At 39.0% G+C, this 22,287-nt stretch overlaps 1 protein-coding gene across 1 annotated transcript in view; it reads right to left on the reverse strand.

The window, feature by feature from the left end:
* Positions 1-4,980, reverse strand: part of LOC308128800 (TOX high mobility group box family member 2-like) — a gene marked incomplete at both ends in the record, with an annotated part of 95,358 nt that extends 90,378 nt beyond the window's left edge. The window contains one exon of the mRNA XM_080494467.1: positions 4,888-4,980. Coding sequence (XP_080350593.1) covers positions 4,888-4,980 — 93 coding nt within the window. The remainder of the gene's footprint in view (positions 1-4,887) is intronic.
* Positions 4,981-22,287: the final 17,307 nt, after the last annotated feature.

Genomic DNA, 22,287 nt, shown 5'->3' on the forward strand with positions numbered 1-22,287 from the left:
CGAGCCGGCTTCCCTCCATAACCTTTTGACATTGCTGCTGGGAAGGTAAATGAGAGAAGAAGTTAGATACAGAGAGGGGGAGAAGTGAGAAGACCGAAAGACTTGATTGCCAAGAGTGCCAAGAAGTGGCCAAGACCAGAAAACAACATCACAAAGCACAGTCTTTAATGTTTTTTTATAAGGGAGAACTGAATATAATGTCCGTTACATAAGACCGTGCACTTTGGGTTAACCACCTGCAGCTGCATTAGAACAATGAACGCACCACTTTGAGAGTTACCAGTGAAGTGCAGTGCGACATGAGCTGCATTTTCTCCCCTCTGGTGTGCATTTGAGCCATGCATGGGTTAACATTTTCCCAGTGAGGATGCTTGGGATATTGCAACTCGGACTGGCCAGTCAGCAGAATGTTATGAATGGGCACAATGAAAAAAAAAAAAAAACCCAACTCCAGCCTGTCGACCCAAGAATGCTTTCCCTCCATGTAATTAACTTCTTTCTGTGTACAGAATGAGGCACTGCTGGAATAACCCTTATTTTTCTGTTTTTATTACAGTCATGTTTCAAAGATAGGGTGAAGATATATATATGGAAAAAAAATCTCATTGTAAGAATTCAACATGGAAAATAAAATTATTCTGTCCATACTTTGAAGTATCCCATGACTAATACAGTGATTTGGACAGTACTGGAAATGGAATGGACCACTTGAAAAGGGGGTGTTGCGTGCTCTGCAAAAGCAGGCGTCATCAGTGTTTGAGTGGACAAATGTCAGCTGCCTGTTACTTACACTCCCAAAGCAGTGCACAAAGTAAAACAAAGGACAATCGACTTAATGTATAAATGAGAGCTATCTTGTTAAACATGCTTTGCGCATTTCGCCGAAAGGCATATTAGCAATTATGTATGCACCGTGCTCGCACATGCAGGCCCGTGTAGTCCTACACAAAATACATGTGTGTATAAATAAAATACAGTCAGTTGGAAGAGATGTCAACTATGTAAAGAATAACATCTGCAAACCATTGAATTATAAACCTACTTGTAACTACAGTATAATTACATGAGAGGCTCTCTCTTGGGCACTGTGCTCGGAGAGGAGAAAAAGGATGAGGAGAAAGTGGAACATCTACAGTAATCTATCCAACTTCATTTCACCGGAGTGATTCTGCCTGCGGGTATGCACAAGTCATAATGCATTTGACAAATAGTCTCCCACTAAAACAGGCATTTGCAAAGAAGTGGCCTTCAGCGCTGGTATACACAGCTGAGTGTACGCTGAACAAACAAGCCTCCCACTCAGCGAGGAAAGATACAGAGAGGCTTCAAAAAGATTAGGAGAAATCTTGGGCGAAAAGTAAAGATGACTCACAGTGATTGTGCAAGTGCAGGACAATGCAAGTTGGACGGAGTTAAGAAGAGCAACAGAGCCGTGGGGTTCTTTTGCAAAACACAAATCGATGCTTTTCTCATGTGCTGTTCTTTGCATTGTCCTGAAATGTTGATGCACAGGTTGTTTTATGAAATGCTTCACAATGAAATAAGGAGAAGCATAATTAACCCCTTTTAGTCCAAATATAATCCCTCTATCATTGTGTGTTTAGATTATGCAATATGATTTGGATTTGTTTGAAAATAATTATATTATACTTAAATGCCTGTTTATTAGGTGCCCTCAGTATGAATGGAGATAACAGCCAGTATCCATTTATCGTGAGATAAATCCTTCATGAAGATTACAGTGTTGTTTCAGGGAGGTGCTGAAGCAACTTTAAGACGACAGGATGTACTTTGCGGTGTTGCTGAACTGGATTGTGTAGCACTGACAGGTGTTTCTGATGTTTTATCCTCCTCATTACAACTACATAACTGAGGATCACTTAAATTATTATGATACATCAGAGTCCACAGAACATATAAAACAATCAAGAATGTGTAAGGCAAGATTTATTTTTTGCAAGTTCAAACTGCAACCCGAGGTAATTTATGGATTTTTCTTACCTAAATGAAAAAGGTCAGGTGCATTCATGCATCTGTAGCTTTCTTTTTTTTTATTTCTGTCACAATGATCTATATGGCTGCCAGGCATCAATCAGCCATCGCTGTGAATGTTGTCAATCAGCTCGAACCATTTTCAGCTTAAACATTCTTTAAGTGCCTCCAGTTTTAACCCTTTCAGGTGTGCAAATGGATGACCTCACGCCTTGAAAACTGTTTATGCAAAATAATTCACAGTCATCCATCAGTCACACTCTCAGATAGATGTGTTTTCAGTTGACACCTCGAGAACAGGAAGTAATGGGCTTTTTATACATGGATCTATGTACTTAGCATTGTGCTTACTTCCTGGTGTGCTGTGTTGCACATGCATACTGTAAAGTAGCACACAGTAACACCAGTTATTTTTTTCACTGTCTATAATTATTAAGCCTGTTTAAAGTGAATATGATGGGGGATAAAACAGGAAGGTCATGGACTTATTCCATGCCCAGTATTCTTATCCTGAAACTAATTTCAACAGAATCAAGTAAAAAAAAAAAAATGTTTTACAAAAATCTGATGCAATAGCTATTAAAAATAAATAATACATATATTTCAAAACACATGTATCATCGATATAAATGCACATGTTAGGATGATTTAAACCTATGGGGCCCTTTTAAAAACCATGCAATCAACTGTATTCTTCTCCTGAAATGAAACTCATATTGATGAACGAGCGTTTATACGTCATATGAGGCTCCTGTATCATTATTCAACAGCTATGTGCAGCAGCAGCAGGAGTGCAGTGCAGATAATGTGTCACTTTACGTCTTAGTCACAGCTGTTACTTTAGTAATGACAACGTTATACGATTCTGTCCTTGAAACCCAAACCTGCTTCTCACTGGGCCAACAAGCTCTACGCTCCCTGAATCATGATAACTGGTACAGTTCATTGTGTTAATACTACAAGACCCGGGGCATCGCCTCTGTCAGTAAGAAACAGGCCTTCCTGTGATCTTTACACATCTGTAGCAAAGTTGTGTATAGCTGTGTGTATCTTAACACACAACTGGGAATTTACAGCTTCTTTATCTGGTCAGAAATGGAGAAAAACAACCGTTTGAGAGGGGATTTTGCTATTAATTGGCAAAATAAAATGCAATATGAAGTCATGTTATAATGAGGTTCTCTTTGAGCTGCAGGTTCAGAAGTAAAGGCATGACTGCCGTGGATGTGAAGTGCTTGTACATTGTAATCCAAACCCCTCTGCAGGCCAGTGTTTTGTGAGCGTGGGTGTGAGAGAGTGTGTGCCTGTGGAGCTCACCGTGTGTGTTATACATGTATACATACAGGTGCCAGTGTATATGAACAGAGGAGATTAACAATTCAAATATTGTACTGCCCTATAATGTTTCACTTTGTCATCAGTAAATGTTAACTGCCTGCTGGCCTCCCTCCAGGTGCTAAGGCAAGCAAACCCTTTTGAATGGCCGGTGGGCATAATGCCTTCTTCCAGCACTGCCCAGTAGTCACTGACCAATGTTTACACAAGTTTCACTTTGACCAGAGGAAAAGAAACCTTACTGCATCTGACTGGGACTATATAGCAGATATGTGCGTACATTTCTAACACTTTACTGCTAAGCCTTGTTATCTGCCAAGCAAAGTCTTTCCACTATAGAAAACAGTGAAGGAGAGGGGCTCTTTTACAGGAGGCCTGAAGACTTTAAACGTAATAACTATGCAATTCAAAAAATGAATTCATCGAGCAATTAAAAATAAAAAAGCTCAGTCCCGCAGATTTTTAAAACTTTTTTTTTCCATTTAAATAAAAGCTGGTGAGTAATAAATAATTCATAGCATGTATTTGCACTTCAAAATATAAATAAAAATATCCATCAATAATAAATACTAGTTCGTGTGTTCAGGGAAAATTCATGAGGCAGGTTCTCCTGGCAGGCACAACATGGAAACAACAGCGCATTTAATAAAGTCATGTATGTAAAATTCTGTAGAATAATGCCAATTGTGAATCATGTTTTTCTAGGTGTCTAATGAATAGTCACTTCCCCAAAGGGTTATTAAGTCTATACTAGTGATTTTGGACTTTTTGTGCGTAAAGGTGTTGACAGCCAAGCATGCATGAGTCTGTAAGACAACACTCTTCATTAAAATACTTTTTTTCAACTAATGAGGACAAGTAAGATGCAGACTGTTCCGTTGCCAGAAGAAATAATACACCTTTAAGGTGTTGTGAATGGTCCTGGATGCATTGCAAGCTGTCCGCATCACATTTGGGCGCAATCATGATAATTGTTTACTGGGCAGATTGTGAACTGACCATGTGGGAACATGGAGCGCAGCGGAAAGCCCCGAGTATGCTTCTGTATTTCAATCTCAAATGTTTCTCTTGTGGCATACAAGTAACAACTTGCTAGTGTATATTAAACAATCAGTTTGAAAAGGTTTAGTCGGGAGAGCGTTTTCCAGTGTATCCAATGCGCCACGGAGACGAGTGCGCTCCAAGTCTGCGCACCGGACTTGCTTCTGCACCACACACAGTTTTGTTTAAGCAAATTTTTTTTCCCGTTGTTGTTGTTGTCCTTATGTTTAACTAACACAACAAACACAACGTGCATTCGGGGCAGGTGTCGGTGTAGTTTTTGTCTTGGGTTGCAAACGCACACGAAAATGGAAGAAAGTTGGTAGATAAAGCCACTCATTCCACTCGATCATCCCACGGGAACCAAAAGTGTGCATCGCTTCCCATCTAACAGTGGCACAGTGTCGGATCATGTGCAGCGTACGGCGCGTGTGTGTGTGTGTGTGTGTGTGGAGCACAGCATGTAATCAATACACTTCTGCGTCCTGTGCGTCGTCACGGAAAGTAGTAATAGTTTACCTTGTTGGAGTGGTAATAGTCCAAACCGGAGTCAGTCGGTAACGTACATGCACCCACGCTTGAAGGGGGAGCTGGATAAAATCTGACGTCCATCTCAGAGTCCGCAAGACTGACGGCATGAAAGCGTAGCTCCCCAAAAAAAAAAAAAGAAGAAAAAAAAACCTGTGCGACTTCTCTCTCTCTTTTTCTCTCTCTCTCTCTCTCTCTCTCTCTCCCTCTCCCTCAATCTCACTCTCTCTCTCTTTCTCTCTCCCTCTCTCCTGCGCTCACGCACACACGCACTCGGTTCGTCTCCTTTTCTCTCTGTGCAGGTTTTTAAAAACGGAGGGGAAAAAGTAGGAGAAGATGAAGAAGGTGAACGAGTCTCTCGTTGTTCAAGTCTTTTGATCCGTCCTATAGTTACTCCTCCATTATCTGGACACCGAGCAATGATGATGCTCACTATGTAACATCCCCGTAAACTTCTCTTGGAAGAGGAGGGAGGACGAGAGAGGCGCGGCGCGCCTCGGTACTATAGTCTCACAGAACTCGGAGGCAAGTTGTTTGACAGCCGAGTTGCAGGTGAAGATGAAGAATTGATCTTGTCGACACTTTTTTTAATTTTTTTTCCGGACGAAAAAAATGAAACAAAAATAATCGCCCGTTCTCCGTCTCCTGGTTTCCAGACGCGCTGCAGCTTTGTCATGTGGGAGCGCTCTGATCAGTCCATGCGTTCCCGTCCACTCAGCGCCTGCTCGGCTGCGACCTCTACCGGCCAGGAGAGGGAACGGCAAGCAGGCGGGTCAGTGGGGTTGTGAGGATTGACAGGGTGCACTGGAGAAAGAGCCTTTTTTTTTTGTTTGTTCAAATGACTTCTCGTTTGATCAGCCAGTAGTGCATTTCAAATCCAAGTCAATTCCAAGCGATATGCCGTGTGTTTGTATCTCTTCTGGTGACTAATACCATCCTGTTTTTGATTTTTACTAATGTATATTATGTTTTACTGTCAACACCAGAGCTGATACTTCATAAACTAGAGTTTTACCTATTTATGCATTTTGTATTGTTTGTGTTTTTCTTTTATATTCTACATCTTTTGTGTATTTCATCTTTTTTTTATGTTTATAGAGCCTGGTGGAGAGTCGCTGCATTTCACTGCTATCACATGCATATGTGACACACACACACACACACAAAATCTAATCTAATCTGATATGAATGTCCAGCCATCCTTCCTCTATATATAGCATTATCAAATTTATTGTCATGGAGCTGATCCCAGCTGACAAGGGATGAAGGCAGGGTACACCCTGGACAGGTCATTCACAGATCAAATACAGTGATGTAGACAATCACAGTCACATTCATCATTTAAGCTCAAATGATTGTGGGATCAATCCGGCGTAGCAGGAGGAAAAACATGCAACTCTATTGAAAGGCCCTCAAACCGAGACGCAAACCAGGGGGTCGTCTTGCTGAGAAACAAGAGCGCTAAGCACAAGAACACTGTCCAACAGTAGGACATATCTCTTATTGAAAACCAATGTTTTGATGTGCTTCTGCTCCTGCTAAGTATCAGTTATTTTCTAGTATTTCTTCAGTACATGATAAGAATGTCAATAAAGCAGAATTACATTTGCAGTCCATTCAACTCAGGCTTTTTAGGCTAATCAGGCTCAATTAAGAACTAATTGTTTGTTTTCTGCCAAAAAAAAAACAACAATAAAAAAACAAAAACTCTGACCTTGTCATAAGGCTTTCAACTCTGAAATGATTAAATAATCCATTGGCCTCCTGAGGGGACAAGTCTTCATTGATTGAAAATTGTCACAAAACCGACTATGGAAAATATCCATGCATTGTGAAATTTCTGTCACGTGTGGGTTTGTTCCTTCATAATGTCACTGACTGGTCTGTCAAGATGTCTGTTAACAAAGATGTGACAGTGTGGAACATTAGCAATGACACAGAGAGTCAGTGAAGAATAACACTGAGGGCTAGAAAGAAACCAATTTTGTGCATAGTTTGTATATTTTCATTTAGCAGGAATGCCAGTGATATGTGATCTCCTGACTGCGTGGATTGTTAAAGGCCGTAAAAGCAAAGAAAATAAAGATACTCTTGAAATGTCTTGATCTACACACAGTCACATCACTTTTATATTAATGGCTATGTTTGCTTGAGTAATTCAGCCTGTAAAGTTAATCTTATGATACATTTTATTCCCTGTTTCACTTAATTCACCTCTGCCCGCAAATATTTTTGGAATGTATTTTTTTTCTCTCCTCACTTATTTCACTTAATTTTAAGCATGTCTGCAGGCTGAAGGCTATAAAATACACATGGAAAATGGCTGATTGCAACATTGCTACTGTGCTGGCAGTTTTCAGCCATACATTTGCACACACACACACGCACGCACACACACACACACAAACACACACGCACGCACGCACGCACGCACGCACACACACCTGGACAAAAACAAAACACTCACTGATCTGCACAACAGGATGTGCACACAGAACAATGTCCAACCCGAATGTGAGACAGAAACCGAGACGAAAAAATTAACCTCGCTCTCCGGAAAATATGCGACACGCTGTTTTTTTAAGACCGCGGCGGAATGGTGTTATGTACTCTGTGTGTCATTAAAGTGTTTTTACAACCCAGAGCTACATGTATGCTCCTGCCCGAGTGTGTATTTCTTCTCTCTTTTTCGCTTTGAGTGCACATGTGGCAGTTTTTGTGTCTGCGTGTGTGAATGTAGGACCGTGTTTGTGTTAACCAAGCTGCCATTGTCATCCCAGTGGGTGACTTGTTGGCCCCCCTCAGGACTGTGCCTATGTCCATGTAGCTATTACACGGCATGGTGGCTCTGGCCCTGGGGTGTGAGCCTGCTTTAATACCAGGCACAGATGGGGCGCACCATGGGCTTACTAGTGCGGTCCACCATCAGCTGCCAGCTCAGGCTGTCCTGACTCCAAGCTCATGAGGTTAACTGTCACAAGGATACTGACTTGTCCTCAGTCTGTACCTCAGTGTCAGTGGTTCTGTCTCTCTCGCTCGCTCTCTCTCTCTCTCTCTCTCTCTCTCTCTCTCTCTCTCTCTCTCTCTCTCTCTCTCTCTCTCTCTCTCGCTGTCACTTGTTCATTCAGTCCCCCCCCCACCCCCTCACTGTTACAGCAGAGGATACAGTACACGGGGGTATCTGGCACAAGTGGAGTCATGGCTTCACTGCAAAGGAATGCGTGGAGTTTTTGTGTTTCACTCTCTGACATAACACCAAGTATTGGCCCTGCAGGGACCGGGCCATGTCACTGAGAAAAGATTTGATTTTGGTTCTGGTGTGTGAAAAAAAAAGAGGAAACATTTAGTTGAAGTAGTACAAATGAAAGAATTGTGGTTTAAAAACAATATTGGGGATGAGGTGACTGATTTGACTGTGTTCAAAGACTGATTTGAACACTCCCATGAGGTGCAGTGAGACATTTCTGATGGCCTGGTTCAGGTTTTTTTTTTTAATAAATGGGAAATGCACTTTACTTATATAGCACATTTTCAGTGGTTGAGCAGCTTTAAACGTGCTTTTCAGCAAACTTTACCTATTCATGCACACACTCATAAACTGATTTACATACAAACTAGACACCTGATCATTATCCAATTTCTGGAATCATGCTGTTTTCTTGATAACTTGAAAGAGCTTATAATGACATATCAAATAATAGAAATAATCTGCCCGTGAAAAAGCTGAAGACACTGAGATTTACCCAAAATACTCTGACGCCTCTGTGCAGATACTGTATATCTGGTGACTCATTGGCTGCAGGGTCCCACTACCCTAAACTGGTATTGTAGAATAAAATAGTAGAAAACAGAAGTGATGTATGTCAGAGTGTGTAGATGAGATTAATTTTGGTCAATCAAAATTGAAACCCTCAACAAAGCTAACAACAAAACCATAGGCACCGTCATCTCAAACAATTCTCTAAAATGAAACAATGGACAAGGATATGCATACCAGACTTTTTTGGTTCTGGTTCCGGTTTGGTTCGGCATTTCTGGACTGCATATAAACACATCCAATCTGACAATTACAAAGATGTTGACTATTAAGATGAGGTACTGTGAACCTTTTTGGGTTTAGTGTCTTCCCCAGTGACATATGAACAGAATAAGATCAGGGATTGAACGACCAACTGAGCCACAGCTCGTGTCGAGTGCAAATTATATAAAAAAATTTTGAAAGGTGTCAACAATAGTGAATCAAACTTTTTCTTTTTGTATTTCCATAGAAAAGAAAAACTCCGTATCAGGATAAGACATGAAAAATAATGCTCTTCCTGCTCTCTCTCTCTCTCTCTCTCTCTCTTTCTCTCTCTCTCTCTCTCTCTCTCTCTCTCTCTCTCTCTCTCCTTCTTCCTCCTCCCAGGTTTTCAGACTGCACTTAAGAATTATATGACCTCAAAGTTGCTGTAGTAAATTGAATCATAATCATCAGAGTTTGAAGACAATGTAAAGAAAAAAAAACATCTTTGATTGGGTTGCGCACATTTCAAACATCTATTAAAAGGGAAGATAACCTGAACGAAGAGAGAAATGTCCATTAACCATCTCAGCCAGTGTATCTCGGAGGACCTACTGTACACTAAATCCTTATTTCTTAAGTGGTCTCCTCCTCCACATGAGAGAATACACATTAGCCTACTCCTTCATCTGTAACAAATAAGCAGAGTTATGCAAGTGTTATTTAATGTCACTATAATAAGAAACTGGGTTCCTCTCTAGTTTATAGGGAGGGACGTTTTCAAGGTGCGCCCTCGTCAGAAGACACAAGATTATTGTTCTGTTGGTCATTTTGAGTGAAATATTAATGTTTATTCTTTAAATCAGGTCAAAGCTTTCAGTGTCAGGAATTACCAGCAGAACTTTTTTGTAGGTCAAGTGCTTTCTGGACTAATATCCAAACACAGCAAGGCTGTTTCGTGTTTTTATGATGCACCAGGTTACTTTGCTTTTAACCCAAATTTCCAGGCCTATTTGTTGCTACCTTTCTCTGTGATTTGATTTAGGACTCATGTAAATATTATAACCACATTGCCTTGGTCCACTGATGGCAATTCCATATAAGGCTGTCCTGAGGACAGCAAACAGCAGAGTAATAGTAAACAGGAAATAGTTCAATAGGTCCATTAGGCTGAAAGATGACTCATTAGCGACCAGGCCTTAACACAGAAAACACACTGTTTCTGCAGCATTAGAAAGACACATCACCGTAGTTCTGTTTAAAAATAAATAAATAAAATCAAACCCATAGAAACTGATTATGCTAAATAGACTCACCTTTGCTTTGATTTGTGTCATTTGTGTTCTGAGATTCACTTTGTTACAGAGCAGCTTGTGAAAATGCTTTGTAAATGCCTTTATAAATGACTTTGCCTTTGACTTTGCTTCTCACACAATGAATTCCATTTTGTGTCAATTTGAGCTGCATCAGACTGGTACTGAGGTGCTTAATTTTCCACTTCCACATTTCCACTTAACTCCAGCTACCCAAATGAAAAACCATTCAGGTCAGTAAGTTTGGCTAGTTCCTCTCAACGGTGTGCGTTGAGCAAATTTTGTTCATCTGCTCAAACATTGTGTCCTATGATTATGTACAAAAGGGTAGAAAATGAATTTAGTTGGTGCTGCAGGGGGGAAATACAAGCAACAGAGGAAAAACAATGGAATTAGAGACATGACATGAGTTTGGTGGGACATTGTTGTGGCTCTTAAAACAAAATGCACAATGTTGTAACTGCAGAAAGTTGTACATATTGTTTGCACTCATGCATTGTATGATCCACAGATTACATGTGGCTGCTTGGTTGTCCATGACAGTCAAAGAGAAACTGAGTCAAAGGAAAATTAACGTGCACAATGTTTGTGAAATATCTGCTTTTCATATGTAGTTCCTGCTGTTTCCCACTGTTCTGGCTCTATGATATTAAAAATGACGACATCTGAATAGCTATTTACAAAGTCAGAATTGAAGCAGTGTGCTCATTTTGAGGCTATCGCTTGGTTTAAGAACTCAAATTCAAATCTTCTTTACACGCAATCATATAGAGAACTCGACGGACAAGAATAAAGACTAAAAATTATATACTGTATTAATGTGGAGCATGTATGGTGTTCAGATGCTACAACCAGTGATTAGTTTCCGTTGTAGCAAAGTATCTCTTCTTTCCAGTCTGACTGATGTATTTACATTGAAAAATTGGCTGAAATGTATAAATAGTAAAAATAATGCAGTGCACATGACTACAGTATGTTTGTCTTAAAAGATATACCCAATGTCTCAAGTTAGCCATGGAGCTATTTATTTATTTTTGCAGAAGTCACAAAAACTACTCGGACAATTTTATTCAAAATCAAACTTTTGCAGAAAGAGATTGAGAAGTTTTTCCAATTTAGTGAAATTTTAAGGTGAACATGATCATTCTTTTGTCAGTCGAATGCTTTTTCAAGAGATTTATTACACAGAGAAGGCGCATGAGGATGTTAATTCTCACTGACTTTAAAGTCATCCAGTTTTCTATTTCGAAGGTTTTCAATGAGTGCTGGATATCGTTATCACGCAACCATTTTGTGATCAGGAATCAATTGAATTCAAATGGGCAAATTAAGAAATATTCATACAAAATCCAAAAAACAAGTGGGGATGATGCTTTGCAGACCTTGCACTTCTCTTTTACCAAAGCAGGGTTGAGTTTTCCATCAAAGCTCGCATGAATAAATTCTGTGTGAGGCCGTGGCAGGCGCACCACAAAGGCCTCTTCACTGGTGAACCTTTGCTAACCTTTTCTTGCCACTGACATTCAATAATGGGACTGTGTCGTCTCTTGTTCCTTTGGACAATTGTCCATTGAAACAACTGCCATTAATGGAGTCTGCTCCACCCTCTGCCTGACCCTTTTGCATGCTCATAATTGGCTGCTGTTGCATTTCCACCAGATGCAAACCGATTGTATATTTATAATTCATTTCGATGTGCAGCATTTCAGCAGCTTATACACTCTCTTATTAACCAGTGTTAAGGTTAATATGCAGCTGTTTTGAACCTATTTGGCTTATCTTCAGTAAAATAATCCAAACGAGTAAGAATTTCTCTAAAAATAAAATTAGACTTTGATATGTGATTGAGATGCATGTTAACGATTCAAAATGTTTTGGTATTTTTGATTGACATAACACATGGATGTTCATTATTAAGCTTTGAATGCAATTCCAGAAAATGTTATTTTTACTCCTGTTTTCACAGCTCCATCATCCCCTCATCCTCCCATTCCACTCCTGAATAAACCCTCCTCTTCATCATCCTCTCATTCCCCGACCTTCTACTTATGTTGCACATGAAAAATGAGAGGGGGATGGGAGGCAAGATGAATGAAACAGGGAGTGGGGAATGAAAGGCAGGAGGGGGGGAAGAAGAGAGCAAGATTGGGAAAAATGCCCTTTGACTGGATTTAAAAGTCTGTGGCATTTCATTTTCAGAGAGAGGGGAGCTTCATCTCCTTCAGATCCTTTAAGGGCCAACCTAATTGATTAATGTTTCCATCTCATTGAGAAAGGGAGGGGGGGGGCATTTGAAGCTTAACTGGAGCCTTTCACATTCCCCAGTCTTAAAACAGAACCACCACAAAGAGAGATGATGACAGAATGAAAGACTGAGTGATGAAACAAAGTCTGAAATTCCTCTAGATGAGCAAAATATGTTGAAGGTCGAAATTGTTTCGGCGATACTCAACAGCAACACCGATCCGTGTCTCAGCCACCACTGTAAGCTCTCCCTGTAATGAAATAATGTATATGGTTTTAGCAACAAGGTATTCCTTTTTCAAAGAGACTGTTTAGGTTTCTGCACCTGTCATGGGGAGCCAGCAGCATGCACTTTATGTGATTACAAAATCTAATGTAAGAAAATCCATAGCCTTTCCAATGAAAGTGCAGTGTGTGTGGTGGTGGTGGGGGTAGTGACACTGAATCTGCAGTTGAAAGAGAAAATGTATATTTATACCTCAGTAATTTAGTGCTTTGAACAATTGATCCCTTCCCAGATAAAGTATCTTAGTTTTTTGATTCATGACACTTGATACAAAAAGTCTTACAGTAATTTCAAGCTTCCCTCGCACAAAATCTGAGGCCACACGAGAAGAGAGCTGATCATGGCTGAATTGAAGTAATGGAAATTAATCAGAGGACAAACTCATGACATTATAGGTCTGTATGGTGAGGTGTAAGCCAAGCCAGGTGGGGTTGGAAACCTGCCCAAATGTAAGTTTTTGTTCTTTTTTTAATCACAGTCTGAAATACACCATGATTGCTTGGCCTTTGCATGTTTTTGACAGCAACATGAAAATATTTATATACTGAAGATTCTGTAGGCATTTCCAATCACACAACAAAACCAGTGGAGAAAAGCCAAAACAGTGGTGACCTTTAGCCAACATGGTATATTAAATATGAAAGGTCAGCGTGCTTGGTGGGGGAGGGTCGCCCTGAATTCTCGCACATTGCAGACACAGACAAAATACTGTAATATCTATCAGGCAAATCCCTGCACCGCCTTCAGAGGTCATTTGAATGTGAAAGGTGCTGAAGCAGGAGGGAAGCAAAGATACATAGTTCAAGAGACCTTGAATCTGAGACGTGCTGCTTCTCGGAATATTTTTTTTCTTTTCCTTTCTTTTTTTTTTTTCAAAGATAAACATTATTAATCTTGCAGCTACTACAAGCTGGCCTCAACATCTGTTCTAATTCTTGACCAAAATAAGATATTGTAATTTAATTCAATTTGAGGTCATACGTTAACATAAAAATACAAACTCCCTCTGTGGTGCGCCTCGCAAATGATCTCTATTTGCTGCAATTAAAGCTCTGTTTTATTAATTTACATGTCCTCTCTAATTGGAATCAACTATTTAGCTGCCACTCACCGTGCTCATGCCCACAAGCCTGCAATAACACAAAAAACTAAATTATCACCCTTCATTCATGCTTTTCACTCACAATAAATTACTGTGCAGTAACAGCTGTAGCTTTATTAATGTAGGATTTTACATAGATGTTAATTCTCTGTTGAATGGAAATCAATGCATTTTAACTTGACTGTACTCACAAAGCCCTTTCAAACAAAACACACAGAAGGAGAATACATCTTATATGGCTGTTCTTCTTCCTTAGCTTATTGTTGGCATTTTTGAGTATATTGCTTTTAAATTAAATTTGAGTATAAGAATGGAACAGTCATTAATTTTACTTTGGTTTGGTATTATCTGAAAAACATTGCCTTCAAACCCAGAAATCTAATCCACATCCATTAGGTTTATTATAACATTCACGTCTTTGTAAGGAGAGGATTATGTTTGAAAAATTGTATGTTTATATAAATACTGACACGTTATGAGATTTCCAGTTCCAGAAAGTCCTCATATTAGAAGGAAAAAGCAGCGAACAGTTGATGGGTGTAAAAAAATAGCCTTGATTGGAATTTGTAGCGGCCCCTATTGGTCATAATAGAAATGATGCGAGCAACTGAGAAACATCGCAAACACCAATAAGATAAAATGAAAGTGCATGTGAAAAACAGGCCTTTGTATTTATTGCATCTGTTTTATCTTAAGGTGAGGCTCGGGCTCATGTATAGATTCATGGATATTATTTGACTAGTTTTAGCAATCAGAAAGGAAACTGTCTCCTGAATTTTGCCTGGCATGAAAATCAGCCTGATTCACTCAGTCAATTTCCGTTAGCTAAAAAAAGACAAATACATTTTAGCAGAAGAATCAACAGCAAAGCAGCGGGGAGAAACATCTATTTAATGGTACTAAACAAGATGTGCTATTGTTGCTATCTTGGAAAAAGAATCTTTGATTGTAGCTTAAAACCTTCAGTCTTGAGTCACATGGTGAAGGAGGTTTTAGACGGCGGTGGTCACGATCAAGCAACCTGAGCTAATCTTATTGACCAATAGCTGTGTTTACATGGATATAATTAATCATAACAAAAGCCTGATCAGAATGAAAATTTTCTATGTAGACAACAAGATTCTGTTTCGATAAAGTCTAATTATAAAGAAATTATGGTTTATTGCCAACAGAGCGAATGTCCCCAGCGTTTCTTCCAAGGTGGAGTGAAATAGTTCTTAATGCACATGTCAGTTACATAACGTCGCCATGTGAAGCTTCACGTACGCTGTCTTGATCATTTAGTGCTGAATAGTCTATGAATAAGGATAATATTTCTTTGGTATTGCAATTTCAAAATACATGTAATAAGCTTAGTTCGTCTTGCTAACAAATCCATCTTTAAGTACGGGAGGGCTCTCGGGTAAAGCTGCAGGTTTAATCATGTCGAGTCACAGTGCGATGAAAAGCATCATGGGATCGATCTATTCACTGAATCGGAAGATGTTCTTGATGCATATATGCTCACACCTCAGTTTGACTGCTCTTCTTGTATATGAATGAATGAATGAATGAATGGTTTGTTTTTGATGGTAGTTCAACACACCCTGTTCACTTTAAATTACCAAGAAAATGAAGAGGCTGAAGCCAGTCGCTTATTTATGACTACCCGAGACATTCTACAGAATAACCAAAAATATATACAACTTACAAACAAAAAGCCAAAACAACAAAAGAGAAAAAGCCCTAAAGAGCTTCACATAACAATAACATAATTAATGATGTATCCCCTTTCTCTCTTTGTTCCTCTCAACTGTAAACCCTGCAAGTTACAAGCAACAATACAGCAAAGGTGAAAACTATAAATAGTTTATATTGCTTTTCATCTCTACATACCTAGGTCATTGGTAAGAACCAATTTCAATGTGACATAAAGTATAACTTCATGTACCACCACGTCACTTTCGTCATCCAAAGCAACAAGGTGTATTTCCAAAAACTCCTGAGATTTGTCCCAGTTTCACTGCAGGCTGTGTTTTTCTCTTCATTCGTAACACCTGAAGGTCGAGTTGTACCTGCATCTTATCCTCCACAAAGATGTTCGTATCACAGAGGCCAGAACTAATTCAGATGGTTCCTGTCTGCCATTAGACATTAATATTTTCCCTCAAAAAAGCTGAGAAATTAAACGTACCAGTGGTAGACTGGGACAGGTTTCACAATACCAAAGTTTACAGAAAGAGCTTGAAATGTTTCTAAATCTCATTATAAACAACTGCCAAACAGTACAGCAGATAAAGAGAAAATAACCTCTACAATATAGATCATAATCTCCAAACAGCTTTTAGGAGCTGTGGTGTTTATGCCTGGATTTCATTATTTATACGCTGTAGGAGTGTTTTCCTTGCTCTTGTACATGTGACAGTGAGATTACTATCTGAACCCGAACGCCCTGTAAATGCACCACAGTGCATGACAGGAATCAGTTCAGCACCCATATGGAATAACAGGCTGCTTCACTATGAATTATTATGGTATAGTAAGAGCTGGGGGGAAAGAAATCTTCTTTTACATTTCAACAAAAGAGAGCTGCATTTTTTTGAGAAGCCTTTGAAATGGGCTGGCCCTTTGTTGGCACATTATAACGTATTTGGATGAGATCCCACTCAGGAACTGCTACACAACTATGCTGATTGTTTTATAGTTACCATCACAACAACTGGCAGCCTACAGGAAGCAAAGAACTCGGTAACCTTAAGCTTTATAGTATCTTTTGCTCCTAATTTGCGGCACTTTATTGAATATATAGTTTAACTGAGGTTTAAAGAATGTGTATGAAGCAGGAGGAACATTGGCACATAAACACATTTGCAAAAAAAAAAAAAAAAAAATCCAACCCCAACACAGTAGTACTTCAACCACCATCAAGCAGCATAGTTCTTATATCCGAATCTAAAACCAATCAAATATAATTTGAAACGAAACATCCACTGATGTTAAAAGGGGCTCGCTAACTTGCTTTCATGAAACAGATCGGCCATCTGGAGTGCCTAGAGTTTTCCTGGTGCCTAGTCGACCTGTGGGTCAGGCCGCAAGCCAAAAAAAAAGGCTGATACTAAAAGATGTTAAAATGTCCCAGACTGCAGCCTGATTTGACAGCGAGAAATGGACAGGGGTGGGAGGCTCCAATATAAGGGAAAAGAAGAAGAAGAAGTAGGATGTGCATTGAAGACAGAGCCAAGTAAGTTTGCTGAAAATATTTATTTACAGTGTATGATGGAAGACGTACCATTAAAGCAACTGCAGCGTTAAATCAGCTTTTGGTTAAAGACATTAATGTTCAAGCGTAACAGAAAAATACTGAAGGTGTACAAACCACCCTGGTAAATCTCAATTACTATCTTTTGGCTACAAACGTACCAAATGTTGCTATCAAATGCATCATGTTTCATGATTTGTGGAATTGTTGCACATAATCATCATCTACCTGTCCATCTAACAAAATTCACAGAAACTCACACTTGGAAAATGTTTGTGTCCAGTTAAGCCAAAAAAACGCATGCTTTTGGACAACGCATAGTCACCACGCAAAAAGCCTATGCAGGTACAGGAAGAGGCAATTTGCACAGAAGAAAATCGTGAACCTTTCTGGTCCGAGTTAAAAGCAATAGCCACTGCACCACAGTGCCATTTCTTTGTCTAATTCTAATAAAACTCAATATTTGACAACTTTACATACGGTTCAAAATGTACTTACAGGCAAAGTAAAACAGGTTTATCTATAGAGCACCATCCACAGACAAGTCAATCCACAGCCACAACTATCCTGCACATATCTGTCATGGACAAAAAAGAAAAAGACCTGAAGGTGGGGCAGGACGACAGGAAGCCCACCAGTGTCAGCAGAGGCAGCAGTGATTAATTATTGAACCTTGGAAAATGAATACAACTTTTTTTTTTTTTTGTAGAATAGGGGTATTGTTATTATCATCATCAACATTTAAAGTTGTTGTACATTTTGTTTTGGGGATAAATAGTAAACACTGTAATTGACTTTTATTGATTAAATTGATTAATAACCTAGTTACCAATGAAAAAGTTGAGACTGAAGAAAATGTTGCATAGTATCCAACTAGTAGTCCAAGTAGTTTGTATATGATCATGTAGAAAATAACATCTGGAATATTATATTTATAAGACCACCATTTAAAGCTATATTGTCATTTGCTCATGTTAGTTTTGAAGTAGAGTTTTATTCGCCTTACTGTCTGAAGAATGGCATGATGCTGGAACTTTTTTCTGAGTGTGGGCATCAGTAAGAGGACATTTTGGAGATCCTGCATCAAAACTGTCTATTCTTGAAATTAGTCATGCACAAGACAAACATGCAAACTCCACGAAGAATTGCCTCGAGCCCAAATTGGAATCAAACTTGGGGCAGTCTCACTCTGATGAAGAACGGGCGCTAATCACTACACCACTGTACTTCAACAGGTGTGACACAGCTTCATTTTAACCTAAGTGACCGATGTGATAAATTTGTATTCGATCTGAGAGTAACTCTGGTAATTACCTCTTTTTACTGATTTTGAGAAGTCTTTACAAGTTTGAGTTTCAAAGACCAAAACAACACCTCACTCCATTTGAATCAAACCTCTTAATTATATCCACTGAGATATGCACTGACAAGCCAGATCATTAGGTACACTTCTTCAAATATAAATACCTAATCAGCCAATCATAGAAAGGTATGTAGATCAGCTGTGTCCAATCCCGATCCGAGAGGAACTCTGTCCTCCATGTTTTACGCTTGACTCTGATTAAATGGCTTTCTCATTAGATTCATGGGTTTTGAAGCAGGGAGACAAATGAAACACGCGGGACAGTGGCCCTTCAGATCCACGATTGCACGCGCCTGATGTAGATGTTGTCATGGCAACCTATCGAAGGGACTTTCAATGTGATATAGCTGTGAGTATATCACCAATTGCTGTTATTTATCAAAAGTTTCCGTGAGAGGAAACTGTCAAAGCTATGATGCTTTGTTGACGTCAGAGGAGAAGAGGCAGACTGGTTCCCGATACCAGAAACAGTGACTCAAATAATCACTCATTACATCCAAGGTATTGATGGATTAAACAAATAGTGCAGCAGCAGCAGCAGCAGCAGCAGCACTGAACCATTCTTTTTTTCACCTCATTTTCTTTGAAAGGAGAATTCACACGAGGCATTTTCATGTTTTTAATCTCGCTTTCAAGTCATCATCAATTACAAAACAAACCGTATCTACTTGTTTAGAAAACAAATCTTAAACCCTCATTAACATGAAGAGCCTCAGAGTTTTCTTGTATACACTTTAATGTGAGAGGTGAATCGTCCCTCCTTTTTCGTACACTCCTGTGTGTTGCCCGTGGTTATGTAATGTTAGAGCTGCACTCCAGCCACTCCAACGTCCACTCTGATAGCTTTATCCCACTGTATAATAGCACACTCCAAGCAAAGGTGGTGATTTTTTTTTGAAAACTACTTCTTTTTCTTTTTTTTTTAAACAACTTAGTAGGCCAAATTCTGCACACGTGTAATCTCTTTCTGCAGCTCTGAGTGACAATCGAACAAGCAGTCATCAAGCTTGACTTTCATCAAAGCTCTTTTGCGCTTTTGTGATGACTTGGACAACATTATGATCCCAGATAAAGAACAGCTTATTTCTCTCTCTCTCTCTCTCTCTCTCTCTCTCTCTCTCTCTCTCTCTCTCGCTCTCTCTCTCTCTGCTTTTCATTGGTGACAGGCAACACTTTGCAGATGCATCACATTAATTGTAGAGACACCATCACTTTAGAGAGGCTAATCTTGTGCATCCTAATCAAGGAGACTTTTCCCGGAGAATCTGCATGAGGGCGAATTTCCATCAGCACAAAAGACGTATCTTGGATTTTTCAGATAAGTGAAAAGAGGAAGGGGATCTACAGATTTATACCATCTTGTAAAACTTACATAAGCCACTCTCGGCTCATGACATACTTAAATAAGCAAAGTTACGCAACAGCTCTATAACTGCACTTTACCATCCAGCAGCAAAGCAAATTAAGTAGGTGCACAGGAATTTACAAGTGAAGCAAAACATTGTAGCAGATTCCTGCTTTTGTTCTCTCTGTGTATTAAGCAGTGTTTTCACATAAAAAAAAATCAAGGTACAGCTGTATTTCCCTCCACTGCTGGTGACTCACAGGAAGTCGAAGGGAAAAGTGAAAAAATAAGTCGAAGCTGCACAAACACAAAAGCGCGCACACACACACACACACACACACACACATGCACATGCACACACACACACACACACACACACACACACACACGGTTCTGTTTTGAGTGTGTCAGTGAAAAGGAGAGAAAGGACATGCAGATGTGACTGCCTGTGTTGTGTACCCATCTATGAAAGAGAAAGAGGTGTGGCTGTGAGAGCTGAGAGAAGTTATTTATCACAATCCCATGTAACCGTGCCCTCTTATAAATTCACAATAGTGCCTGTTCTGAGCAAAGCCTTTCATGGGGTCATTAATATTTGACCGAAAACATGGCTTTTTTTTTTTATCAGACGAACATTTTTACCATTTCTTTTGGCTGCTCTGATGCGATCCTTGTGCCACAGTACATTTACAGGCTTTTGCTTTTATCTTGCTTGGTTCTCCTTCCTGCACCAGGTACACACCTCCGTGCACACCCTATTCTCCTCCACTGAAATGATAAATTAAGTTTTCGACTCGTGCTAAAAGACATAGGTTGTTTTTTTTCCCTCCCTTCTGCCTCTACGATCACAACATTTACCAGGAATGCCTCGATCTGCATCATTATTAATAATTCACAATTCAGTGTGTGTGTCGTTTAGCGCATCCCTGTTTATTTTATGGATGTAATATAGAAAACAGATGCAATCAAGTGAAAAATTGTGTTACAAGGCTCCATTTTCTGATGCAGTTAACAAACAACCAGGCTACTCTATGGATTTACATTGATCATTGATTTTTTTTCTTTTAAAGGAAAATAGCATTTCAATATGCCGACAATGTAACAATTTGCTTTATGCTTTTCATATGCCAAAATAAATATAGCATGATTCAGGTTTGAGCTGACTGATTAAACTGACTTTATAATTGACATCTTTATACTGCATGTAAATGTCAGTGCAAGGTTGAAGCACTTAAAGGATGTTTTTTCCTTTTATTCTCTACTAATGTAGGAAAATAACAGAAAGAAAAAACATTTGCAACAGGTTTACTTTAACTTTTTTTTGTATCTATTGCACAACAAATTGCCTTCAAATTTAATTCAGACATTAAATGTATGCTGCACAATATATCACATAGTGATTGCATTATCAACAAGTGCAATGTACATATAACAAACTGATTGACTTCTGATAATTTGTACTCTCTACTTAAGTTCTGCAAATTACAATCGACAGTTAGAAATATGAAATAAAAGTCAGATTAATAGTGATCAATCCACAAACATTCTGTTGTTGACTAATTAAAGAAATGTCACCAATTAATAAGTAGTTATTTCCTACCTGGTCACTACAGCGCACACGCTAAGAGCACAAAAATCAAGGGAAGACGATAAAAAAACAACACTGTCAAAAGAGAAACTGGTGAAAACTACTAACAAGGGAGAAAAAAAATCCCACGTTTCAGTTAGTGGTGTAAATTTGGGGCAAGAGAAAGAGCAATGTTACTTGAAAAGACACCTCTCAAAGCTCAAAACATTATTATTTTCATAAATATTGTGTTAAATATTTGTTTTTGTAGACACCCATAATGTTATAGCCCTCATTATAATCACATGTTTGCTTATCATCATGTAGCCCTATAATATATCACCATAATGCATTCTGAGGGTCTGGTGCTAAAGAAACATATTGTTTCAGTGTGTTTACAATCATTCATGTTGTGGACTAGATATCTAAGAGCACAATGTGTGGGATTTTAATAACATTTATGATGAGCATATGTTAGTGTAAAGATTCCTGACCTTCGCTGGTGAGAAAATCTCTGACTGTATATGAAATTCCTATCTTTGCACTGAGCTATGAATCCATAAAAGCTGTGATGTTTTAAATATAGCAAGTATATTCAATTATATAGTGAGAACTGGTGCTGGAGAGCTTGTTGACTATGACTTCCCATTGCGAGAAGAAAAAAAGAAATGTGTGGGCTGCAGGTGAAGGCTGTTTTAAGAAATCTAATTTAATCAACGGTGGCATAAAAAACAGATATTTCTTTTTTCCCCTGTCTCTAAGATTTCTTATTTCTATTTAATGTGAATCAGGCCTCCTGCCATGATTTTGGTACAGCTGGACCTCATGTTGCCATAGGAACCGGCATCTTCCCTAACAGTTATACTAATGCAGTTGCATTAGATATGTACACAAAGTAAAAACAATCTAAAACTTAGCTTTCATACAATTGTA

The sequence above is a fragment of the Blennius ocellaris genome (genome assembly GCF_963422515.1).
Source record: "Blennius ocellaris genome assembly, chromosome: 4".
Taxonomy (NCBI): domain Eukaryota; kingdom Metazoa; phylum Chordata; class Actinopteri; order Blenniiformes; family Blenniidae; genus Blennius; species Blennius ocellaris.